This window comes from Geotrypetes seraphini, chromosome 1, assembly GCF_902459505.1.
Source record: "Geotrypetes seraphini chromosome 1, aGeoSer1.1, whole genome shotgun sequence".
Classification (NCBI taxonomy): Eukaryota; Metazoa; Chordata; class Amphibia; order Gymnophiona; family Dermophiidae; genus Geotrypetes; species Geotrypetes seraphini.
This window is the reverse complement of record NC_047084.1, coordinates 65083410-65095871: the sequence shown is the minus strand read 5'-3', so window position 1 is coordinate 65095871 and position 12462 is coordinate 65083410. Positions and strand designations below refer to the sequence as shown.

The 12462-nt window shown below is 43.5% G+C and overlaps 1 protein-coding gene across 1 annotated transcript in view; it reads left to right on the top strand.

The window, feature by feature from the left end:
- The window catches only part of OSMR (oncostatin M receptor), a 204052-nt gene that overhangs the window by 141684 nt on the left and 49906 nt on the right, over positions 1-12462 (top strand). Inside the window, exons 14-16 of the mRNA XM_033932579.1 lie at positions 1413-1514; positions 3209-3388; positions 8292-8456. Coding sequence (XP_033788470.1) covers positions 1413-1514; positions 3209-3388; positions 8292-8456 — 447 coding nt within the window. The remainder of the gene's footprint in view (positions 1-1412; positions 1515-3208; positions 3389-8291; positions 8457-12462) is intronic.

Below are 12462 nucleotides of genomic sequence, written 5' to 3'. Positions count from 1 at the left end.
AGAAGGAGAGATGCTTCTGGGAGGGGAGGAGGGAAAGGAATCTGGGAAGCTGCTGGGCCAGGAAAAAAAAGGGACAGCTGCTACTGGAGAAGGAGAAGGAGAGATGCTTCTGGGAGGGGAGGAGGGAAAGGAATCTGGGAAGCTGCTGGGCAAGGAAAAAAAGGGACAGCTGCTACTGGAGAGGGAGAAGGAGAGATGCTGCTGGGAGGGGAGGAAGGGAAGAGAGTTACTGCTGGACAGGAGGAGGAGGGAAGGGAGAAGGAAAAAAGGAAGGAAAGCTGGCAGAGAGATTAGAGGAGGGGAAGGGGAGACACAGGCATGAGAAAGTAGAGAGATTAATGATAGGAAGGGGTCAGCAGAAAAATAAGCAAGAGAGGGATAACGATGATAGATCTGGTGTAGGAGAGATAAAAATGAGAGCAATGAAGCTGGAATGAATCATGTAAAAAGGAGAGAGGGGTACAAGCTGGATGGAAAGGGGAGAGGGACATAGAAAGAAGACAGATACCATATGGAAGGGGGAGAGGACAGACAGTGGATGGAAGGGGCAGATGCTGGATTGAAGAGACAGAGAGGGCAGATGCTGGAAGGAAGAGAGTGAAAAGAAGATTGAAAGCAGAAACCAGAGATGACAAAAGGTAGAAAAAAATAATTTTATTTCTATTTTGTGATTAGAATATAACAGATTTGAAATATATATCCTGCTAGAGCTGGTGTTAGACATAAATGGGGACTGCAAAACCAAGGAAGTGCTTCTTTAGCTTCCAGCTGGCTTAGGGCGCTCTCTGACCTAGTTGCACTCCCCTAAAACTATTCCTGTCATGTGTGACTGCAGTATTCTGTTAGCATGATATTTCTGTGTAGCATTCTGTAATAATTTGGCTTGTTCAGTTTTCTTGATACTAGAGGGGATATATGTGAAGGGGAGGGGAGACAGGGGTTTTGTTGATTCTTGCTCTGAATTATTTGTATTTATAAAATGACAATTGTACAGAATATTGTTTCTTTTTATACTTTAATAAAATACATTCAATTTAAAATCATAACTGAGGCTTGTGTGGATGGGTTCAGATGATTTGTGGGGACCGAGCTCGTGGATATGGGGCGGAAACAGGGTTTTTAAATTTTAGTCCTAGTAGTGTGCCAGTCCACAAAATAATTCTTTTTTTTCTGCCGGTCCACGGGTGTAAAAAGGTTGAAGAACACTGCTATATAGGATAAGGGACAATTTGTTCATCCACTGATGAAACATTTAGAATACTTTGCTTACAATGTTTGATTATGAGGCATAAGTTATAATACGACTTCAGCTATAGCCCTTATCAAATTTTGCAGGTAAGTCTTAGTATATTGGAATGCGTGTTGATATTACACTACTGACTTCTTCTTTTGCAACTTGTCTTATTATATAGCTGCTTTTCAGCCTGGAGTGAGATATAGTTTCCAGGTCTACACATCTAAGGTTGATGGAGCTCATCTACTGGAGAAGAAAACAGGGTATATTAAAGAATTAGGTATGCTACAAAACATTCTGTATTACACATGAGGTCTTAACTATATCTTCACAAATTTTTTTTGTCATATTTATGATTGTTTATATATTAATTACTCTTATTTACTTGCACGTGCATTTTATGTTTTAAAGCAGCAGACTGCTGCTCTACTACTGTCTGAAGGCTTTTTCCCCAAGGTCCATTTAAGTACCCCTCTTCCCCTTCAAGCCTCTCTTTGGTTCTAGCAAGGAAACCAAGCCTCATCTGAACTCTTCACCATTCCAGAAAACTGATGGCTATGCTCTTGGGGATTCCTGAAATGCTGCACATGAATAAGTCAAATCTTCCGATCTACCCTGGGTCCTGTCTGTGTTTAGGGCAAACTGTGCACTTTCTGTTTGGAAACAGGCTCTGTACTCTGACAGCTACCCTTCTAGCTATTAAAATGTCCACAACATTTTAGGCATGATTTATGCAGATTTGTTATAAAGACATATAAGTGTAGATAGCTTGACAAACCTCAGGCACCAAATAGCCATGTTGGCTAAAATGTCCTGTGCGTTGGTGCCGGTGGCCAGATGGGGGTAAGCAGCGTGTTCGGGTGGGTGCTGGGGGATTTCAGATCGTGGTGGGGGGGGTGCGACGCGAGTGGGGGGATGCCGGATCGTGGGGGGCGCCTCTCGCAAATCGAGGCAAGCTCGGTTTCCGAGGCAACGATTTTGCGAATGTTTTGCTCGTCTTGCAAAACACTTGCAAACCGGTGCACTCGTAAACTGAGGTACCACTGTACTGTAGATTATGCGGGCAGGTGTGTGGGTGGGGAGTTCACCCCTCCCACACCTAGTAGCTGCAGCTTTAGCAGTCAGTGGGTGCACCCCTCACCAATGCCTTACAGCTGCATCTTTGGCTGCTCCCCCATTTCCCCAGCAGCTGCATCCTAAAGCCTCTCTGTATTGTCATATAGGCTGCAGGTAAGTGGGTGATAAGGATACCGTTAGTTTTTTATCCACTTCTTCCCTGCTACTGTAATAAAACGTTTGCTACATAGCACCTTGAGCATCTGATTGGACAATTTATCAAAGGGCAAAAAAAAAATTCTAGTTGTTTAGCTCCATGATTTTGGGGGTTGGGTCCTAGATCCTGAGAAAAGCTAGATTGACTATGTACTATGAGATTGATCTCTATGAAGGAGAAAACTGTTCGGTATGCTAAATCTAGAAAGGAAAGTGTGTCCGTGGCGGGAGTAAAATTATGGAATTCCCTCCCTGGCATTCTGAGGACCTGTTATGACCGTTTACTGTTTAGAAAAATTTTAAGACACAACTGCATGTGGAGGCTTTTCTCTGAAATTTTGTTAGTAGGTATATTTAATAAGAAGCTTGAACTACGATTATTGCACTATACTTATTGAAGATTGACAACATATAATTTCCTCCAGTTTTTTTGACATTATTTTTAGTGGATTAAGATATTACGTGATTGCACTGTAATTGAAAGTATTTTGTAATTGTACTGTCTTTGAACTTTTATGAATGTTTCATTTGTTTACCGCTTAGTCATAGGCGGTCTAGAAATTTAAGAAATAAATACAATTTGTTGAGTCCTGTAGGCACTTATGGATCTTTATAAAATAGGCTACAAATGGCACTTAATTGCCCTCTTTCTTTTTTCTACAGAAAATGACTAAAATTCATATTTTTTTGTTTATTTCTTAGCTCCAATAATGAAACCTACTGTGAAAATTGTCAAGATTAAACCCAATGCACTCTCTCTGACTTGGGATAGCTATCCTACTGATGATTCCCAGCCTGGTTTTATCAGTGCCTACCATATCTATGTGAAAGTCCTTCATGATGTGTGCAGTCTGAAGGGAGCTGAGACTCTGGAGTTGTCAGGTAAACAACATGGAGTATTGTGTTCAATTCTGATCTCCTTATCTCAAGAAAGATATAGCGGAACTAGAAAAGGTTCAAAGAAGAGTGACCAAGATGATAAAGGGGATGGAACTCCTCTTGTATGAAGAAAGACTAAAAAGGCTAGGGCTCTTCAGCTTGGTAAAGAGACGTCAGGGGGAGATATGATTGAAGTCTACAAAATCCTGAGTGGAGTAGAATAAGTACAAGTGGATCGATTTTTCACTCCATCAAAAATTACCAAGACTAGGGGACACTCGATGAAGTTACAGGGAAATATTTAAAAAAACCAATAGGAGGAAATATTTTTTCACTCAGAGAATAGTTAAGCTCTGGAATGCATTGCCAGATGTTGTGGTAAGAGCGGATAGCATAGCTGGATTTAAGAAAGGTTTGGAGACCAAGTCAATGAATCTTAAACAGGGCAAAGAGGTTAGATGAAACACATGAAATGTCAATTATAACATGTGTTCAAGTAATTCAATGTAACTGTTAATCGCACCAAAAATAGTTTTCAATCTTACATATGTTCAGAAGAGTGTAGCCCTCCCAGGGACAAGCCCTATAGGAAAACCCATCACCTAATCCCTGCATATGTGTCAATGATTGAAAGCTTAAATGATTTTCGACGCTGCTTTAAATATTTGAATATGTTGTAAATTCAACACTTCTTATTTGATTTATAATAAGTTAAAAGACTTATCTCTAGAATATTTTAAAGGGTTGTGGTTACCTAGTGGACTACGTTTCGCCATCTTCGTCAGGAAATCTAACACAAAAATCTCCAGAGCATAACGCTGTCAATGTTATGCTGTTTCAAAACACCGTGTAGCTCTCTGAATCTTAAGAAAGGTTTGGACAATTTCCTGGAGGAAATGTCCATAGTCTATTATTGAGAAAGACAGGGGAAGCCACTGCTTGCCCTGGATTGGTAGCATGAGATGTTGGTACTCTTTGGGTTTTGCCAGGTACTAGTGACCTGGATTGGCCACCATGAGAACGGGCTACTGGGCTTGATGGACAATTGATCTGATCCAGTAAGGCTATTCTTATGTTCTTATTAGAGAATGACACGGTGAAAAAATTGGTCCCCGTCACCGCCCCGTCCCCGTCTCACCATCCTCTGCACCGCCCCGTCACCGCCATTCCCTTCACCGCCCCGTCACCGCCCCTGCCACCCCATTCACCGCCCCGTCACCGCCACTGCAACCCCATTCACCGCCCCGTCACCGCTGCATACATAAAAGCCTCAAACGGGTACGATTTTATATACTTTTCTTTATTTACATATAAAGGAAACATTCTTTAAAACTTTAAAACTTAGTTAAATATTAGTTAATAACTAAACAAAAACAAACACGACATGTACTTTTAATGCTTACAATGTTAGCCTACATGGTAAGTAGACGCGGCCGCTGTACCTAATCGTGGCAAAGATCTCCCTGCCGTGATTAGCATAGTGACCGCGGCTACGGCTGCAAGTCTCCCCTTCCCCCAGCGATCACGACAGGAGGGCACCCAACCCCTCCTGTATGCTTCTCCTCTGATCCTCCTTCCCTCAACCAAGCATCTCTCTCTCTCCCTCCATGAGTCCAACTTTTCACTCTCTGCGCTCTCCCCCTTCCCCAGTGTAACATTTCTCCTTCCCTCCTTTCTGTCCTCCCCATCCATCTTGCCCTCTCCATGAGTCCAACACTTTCTGCCTCCTGTACACTTTCTCTCTCTGTCCTTGCCTCTTCCCTCAGTGGTATCCCTCCTTCGCACCCCACAACCCAACATGCTCTCTCCCCATGCACCATCTCACCTTCCCCTCCAGTGTGTAGCACCTTTCCTTTCCCTCCTTTTCTGCCAGGTTCAGCAGTACCTCTTCTCCCTTCCTTTTACTTCCCCCTTGTCCAGCAGTACCCCTTCTCCCTTCCCTGTTCCCATTGTCCAGCAGTACCCCTTCCCTCCTGTCCAACAGTATCCTTTCTCCCTTCCTTCTTCCCCTCCTCCCCTTGTCCAGCAGTACCTGGTGTACACTGGGCAGGAAGAGAAGCTCCGGCATCAGCGTCAGCTGACTAGCAACTTCCTGCAGCTGCATCTTTTGCTGGGACTCCTGTCTTCGTGTATCCGGCAGATATGCGAAGGCAGGTGTCCCATACGATGGGGGGTTGCTAGTTAGCTGACGCCGGAGATTCTCTTCTTTCCCAGTGTGCAAGATTGCGCCAGCGTCAGCTGATTTGCAACTGCCTGCTGCCGTCGCGTATGCCGGGACTTCTGCCTTCGCGTATCCGGCAGATACACGAAGGCAGGAGTCCCAGCATACGCGACGGCAGCAGGCAGTTGCTCAGATTTCGGGATCAGGTTGCCCAGTTGCAGTTGCCCAGATTGCGAGTTCGGGTACTAGACTGTGTATTCCTGTAGACCCCCCCAACGGCCCTCCCAACAATCGCAGCAGAAGGGTACCCAACCCCTCCTGCCGGTCCTCCCAATGGCCTCCCCTAAGATCGCCGGCAGGAGGGTACCCAACCCCTCCTGCTGGACCCCCCCCCCCAACGAACCCTCCCACCCCGGAACCCCCTTAGTCTTACTTTCCAAGTTGGACCGGACGGCTCCTCACACGTATGGCCAGCAGGCTTGCCTCCGTCCAAATGAGGCGGGCCCGCCCCTACCCTGCCCAACCCACAGGATCCTAGGGCCTGATTGGTCTAGGCACCTAAAGCCACTCCCGCTATAGGAGGGGCCTTAGGTGCTTGGGCCAATCAGGCCCTAGGATCCTGTGGGTTAGGCAGGGGAGGGGAGGGGCGGGCCCGCCTCATTTGGACGGAGGCAGGCCTGCTGGCCAGACGAGCGAGGAGCTGTCCGGTCCAACTTGGAAAGTAAGACTAAGGGTGGTGTTTCGGGATGGCGGGGTTTGTTGGGGGAGGGTCCGGCAGGAGGGGTTGGGCACCCTCCTATTGGCGATATAGGGGGCTGTTGGGGAGCTGGCAGGAGGGGTTGGATATCCTCCTGCCGCGATCGTTGGGGAGGGCTGGTTCTGTCGGCATGAAGGGCTGAGCACCTTCCTGCCGGCGATCGTCGGGGGGGGGGGGGGGGGGGCGGGTTCTATTGGCAGGAAGGGTTGATCTGACAAATGCAAGTTGGATCGAGAGTAAATGCGGCAACGTGCGAGTTGGATCGAAAGTTGGAGGAGACAGACAACATGGCGGAGACATCTAACACCCGGTCACGAACACGGTGAAACACAGGTAAATAGCGGTTCCTAGAAGGGGGGACATTGGCCTGCGGGGACAAATCTATTCACCGTTTTTGCGGGCGGTGAAAGGATTTGTCCCCGCGTCTGCGGCGATTTGCTAATGAGGTCACCATAACCCGCAGCCAAACCGCAGCCACGCAGCGGTTCGCTGCGGGGATCGCTCCCCGTGTCATTCTCTAGTTCTTATGTTAGTAGCAGTAGTAATGGTAGTAGAAAACATAGAGTATTGATCAGTTTTAATTTGCACAAGAAGATTGTATTTCATAATTATGAGTGGCCATTACTTTTTGCATAAAAATGAGTGGTTGTTTTTTTGTGTTGTTTTTTTTTTAGATTATTTACTTTAAAGTTTAATAATACTTTGTGTATGCCATGTATGAGATAATCAAATCTTGATAAATAAAAGTACATTATATTCATTGCATGCAAAGTTGTGTTTATGTGAATATTTCAGGGAAAGGGGTCCATAGCTTTCATCAGATTCTTAAAGGGATCGTGTCTCAAAGCTTAAGAATCATTGTACTAGACATTCTGCTCTATTTTGTTTGACACCAGTGCTTTGGAATTCTTTACTTTTAATAAATATGTGAGGTTAATAAGTCTTTAAAGCCTTCAGATTTGTCAGAGATTTATCAATACCCTGTGAAAGAATATTGTAGATAAATCAATCAGACTTTAAGATTTTCTTTTTTCTCTTGTGCTTATGACAAAAAGCTTGCAGGTTTGAGCTTATTTTTATGTTTATTTAAATGTATGTTCAGTATCGTAGTAAAGAGGGTGTGGGGAGTAGCAGTCCACCCAGGGTGCCATCTTTATAGGGGCGTGGCATCCATCTTCTCCATCCCCCCATCCTGCTCCTTTCCCACATCCCCACTGTCACACGCATGTGCCTCTTCCCTTCTCTGTAATGTTCCTAGCAAGCGAGCAGCAACTCCTAACCTGCTGTCGGGCCACTGTCAGCTCTTCTGAGGTCACTTCCTGGACCCGCGCCTAGGAATTGATGTCATAGGGAGAGCCTATGCAGGTGCTCGCGCCAGGAACATTATAGAAGTACGGCGGAAGGGAAGTGGTACACATGCGTGACAGGAGGGGGGAAGGAGTGTGTAGGGGGAGGGGCAGAGAAGAGGCCACTGTGTATGTTAGATAGTGGGATGCTGAAAATATAAACATCTAATACAGCCTCAACAATTCTGCCTTTAATCTCCCCATGCTTTTCTCTAAGTGATGTGTATAAAGGTCCTATCTATCAATCCATTCATCTAACCCAGGGGTCTCAAAGTCCCTCCTTGAGGACCACAGTCCAGTCGGATTTTCAGGATTTCCCCAATGAATATGCATGAGATCTATGTGCATGCACTGCTTTAAATGCATATTCATTGGGGAAATCCTGAAAACCCGACTGGATTGCGGCCCTCAAGGAGGGACTTTGAGATCCCTGATCTAACCTATTAGCTGCTTTAGCACAGAAAATGCCTAGAGAGAATCACAACATTTGAACATAAAATAAAAAAAAAATAAACCATAAGATTACTGTCAGCTTTTTACATTTGTTTTTAATGTGTGACGTATTTTAAAAGTATTTTTTGTATACAGCAGCTTGTTCTTGTCAAGTACAAGTTTACACTAATGGTTTTGTTTTCATTTTAGATGGTTCTGTGGTATGTAAATTTACCATTGGAAACCCAGAAGTAAAGTCATATACAGTGGACAAGCTGAAGCCAAATACAAAATACGCGTTCTCAGTAGGAGCACTTACTACTGGTGGAGAAAGTGTCATTGACTTCTCTACAAAAGCAGTTACTTTATATAACTGTAAGGTTTGGAAAGTGAATATTTCATGTACAGAGAAATCGTAGTGTTCTTGATCAGTTATAGCAACTGAATTTTGTTATATAGTTCTTCATATCACCAGTTTGCCTGTTTTGTAGTTTTTTTTTTTAAATAGGGGTGGGTATTTTCAGCAATTCAAGTATTTTTCCTTTGGGGGGGGTTGTTTTGTTGGATTTTATTTTTCTCTGTGAATTTTGCCACTCTTTCTCCCTAGATGGCATAACCAGAAAGCTATTTGTGGTGCTAGCTTGAGAGTTGGGAGGGTGCGTTTCTCATTTCTGCTTGACTTTCAGAGACCAAAAAGATTCCTTTCTCCAAAGCTTAAACACACAGCTTCCGTGGTGCATTCAGGTCTGACTAACCCTGGTATAAGGAGAATCTGAACATACACTACAGCCTGAGCCATAGAGCTGGTCCTGACTTGCTTTCTTTATTACTGTATTATTGTTTGTCTCAAAATGTAGAAAAATATATACAGGCTTATATATCAAATCATTCGTTTAGGGGGCCAGTTCCTAAATGGATTAATGGTTCTAATTAGTCATGATTGGATTAGAGGGTGAAACATTGTTCTGAGATCAAGCATGAGGTTCATAGACAAAAGCGCGCGACGACAAAGGTGTGCCGACAACCCAGCGCAGACAACTGAGCGCAAGGTAGAAGCGCGCCGAAGAAAAACAGTATTTTAAGGAGCTACGATGGGGGGTGTTGGTGGGGAACCCCCACCCCACTTTACTTAATAGAGATCACGCCGGCGTTGTGGGGGGTTTGGGGGGTTGTAACCCCCCTCATTTACTGGAAACTTAACTTTTTCCCTCTTTTTTAGGGAAAAAGTGAAGTTTTCAGTATAGAGGGGGGTTACAACCCCCCACAACGCCGGCACGATCTCTGTTAAGTAAAGTGGGGGGGTTCCCCCCCACACACCCCCGTCGGAGCCGTTTAAAATACTGTTTTTCTTCGGCGCGCTTCCACCTTGTGCTCAGTTGTCTGCGCTGGGTAGTCGTCGCGCGCTTTTGACCTGTCACCAGTCCTGACAGCACGAGTGATGTCACTGATGGAGCACATACAGGAAAGATTCTTCATCTTAGTATGTACTAGTCGCTTTCGAATTGCTTCACTGCATTTGTACACCACTTCCTGGCTCCCTCACATGCAAAACCATTTTTTCTGTTGCTGCTCCATCATTAATGGAATGCTCTTCCAAGCCATCTTAGACAAGAAACAGCCTTTCCACTATATAAGTTGAATCTAGGTTCAAACAATTTGTATTGATGCAGACAACTTCAAATACAACATAAGGGCACCCCAAGGTGCATAGTATAACAATAATGCATCAAATAAAATAAATAAGAAGCATATATAAATAAAACGTAACAGCTGGACTATTATGAATTTAAAGAATGCCATTCAACCTCCCTCCCCACCAAATCCGACTTATTCTATACATGACTATATGTTCGAACCTATCAATATACCCCACCTCCCCTCAACCAAGTCCCCCCCCTTACAATAGTATTCTCTACCCCACCTCACCAGGACACACCAATACAATCTCATTTCATCTAAATGAGAGCCCAAATTAGGACACCCATCTTAAGACCACACTACGACCTTTGGGATGTAAGGCTTGCAGATATGGCTCCCAGATATGCAAAAACAACATCTTTCGCTTCTTAGCCCCTCCAGCATCTCTTGCCTCCCAGATGGCCAATTGATTTACCTGGTTCTGCCAATGCCAAAACTTCAGAGGGTCAGGGACTGTCCAATATTGAAGAATACATTTCTTGGCCAATAAACTCATCTTCCTACACAGCACCCAATGTCCCCTAGGCAAATGACCAAAAGTTGAATCTAAAAACCTTTCTGTTTAAGGATGCATATACAATCTAAGATGATTTAATCTCTATCAGCACAGAACATTTGTTTTAACCCCCACCCCCCTCCCTTTTTGTAAGGCCTTTTTCTTTTGTAAATATTGTATTTTTCCCTCTTCCCCCAATTTCTGTCTCTGGTCATTTGTTTCTTTTTTTTTGTGCATTCCTGCAATGATGCTTTTTTTTTTTTTAATTTAAATTCCCTGTTTTAATATACTGTATATACTTTTAAAAAATTTATTGTAAGACGTAAGGGGAGGGGCCTAAGGCTCTGATTGGCCCAGACAGCTAAGATAGGGAAGGGCGGGGGTGGGGTTGTCAGGGGCACAAGGAGGGAGTTGTTGAGGGGTTGGGCGATGGCGGGAGGGAGTGGGCATTCCTCCCACTGCGGGGGATTGGGGGTGTATGGTACAGTCAGGGATTGTGTGAGTGCGGTGGGAGAGAGTGGGCATCTCTCCGGCTGTCAGGGTGGGTGTCTGGAGGTTGTGGGAGCGTGGTGGGAGAGAGTAGGCATCTCTTCCGATGCCAGGGGTGGCTGTCTGGAGGTTGTGCGAGCGTGGCGGAAATGAGTGGGCATCTCTCCTGCTGCCAGGGGTGGGTGTCCGGAGGTTGTGCAAGTAAAGGAGAATGGGCATCTCTCCTTCTGCAATCTTCAATTTGCTTTGGGGTTTTGTGTTTTTTTAAATATGTGGGTGTGTTCTGTGCTTTTGCTAATCGTTACTACCAGCAACTCATCTCAAGTAAATTTTTGTTTTTTTGAAGGATGTAGGATAAATCTTGTAACCATACTGGATCAGAAAACAACCTTGTGTCTTGATTTTTAGTTATTAAAAACTGACATATTTCTTCTTTCAAGTCCCAGAATTGTTTAAGGACCTTGGGCAGGATAGCCAACATACCTCAGTAAAGTAGGACAAACCGGAATATTTGCTTTCTCATTCACTTAAAGCAGAGAATTGTCGCTGATTTAAGCCTTGATCTTATGAAATTGATATGTTTTTTGACAAATGTCAACACATTTTCCATTACCTTTGTGCATAATACTTCTTGATGTAGAATGCAATGCATATGATGAATGTTGGATCCGCCACAAGTTTCACTTTGGTTTTTTTCTCATTAATGCCACAAAACCGTTGGTTTTTCCAGCCACTGAAGGAGCTCCATCTGTAGCTACAGAAGTTAGTTTTGAAAGACGTAAATTGTATTTTTATAGAAGTTCATAAACACAATTAAATATATCTTGTCCTGCTGTAATACTAGTTCCAATAATTCCTAAAAAAATGTTGAAATTTGTGTCACAAGCATGAAGAAACCCCGCTAATTAAGCTACTTCCCCAATGTCTGTACTGTCATCACACTAGAAGATTTTGCTTTCAACTGATCACTTAAATTGCAGGCCAAATCAGTAATTCTTTCTGCAACTGTACTTCAAGCAGGACAAACAATTTCAGCAGCTTTTTTTTTTTTTTTTTAATCTTTTTAAAGCCAAAAGTAAGTGCAACATGATATATAGACATTTTACACTTTAACAGCACTTAAAATTCTATCAAATTATATTTTATAACAAATACATATATTGTCCCCCCTTTCTACATATCTAACAGTTGCACTCAAATTAAAAGTATCTCCCCACCCACCCACCCAGAACGTGCATGATCAAAGGGTAAAATCAACAATCACTCCTTACAGAAATTTGTCAGTGGCTCCCAAACATCCATAAATTTCCTATAATGTCCCTGTTGTATGGCCATCATGCATTCCATTTTAAAAGTATGGCAAAGAGATTCCCACCAAAAAGTATAATTTAACCAATCCCAGTTTTTCCAGTTCCTCAAAATAATTTCTGCAGCTTTAATTAGACATTAATTGATTAAATCACCTTTGGTAAAAGGTTTTGACTGACTTTAGCTATGAACTCCGACAAGGCGTAGCTTGCATGCACCGCTGCTTCACTTTCTTTCGATACTTTAGTAAACATGAACTGTCATTTTTTTCAGTTCCAACTTGAGCTCTTTCAACTTTTCTTGTCTCATTAATCCTTCGTAATTGTCATATTTTGATTTATGCTATTCATAGTAATGTTTAATGTTATATAACTTTGACACACTAAGAGC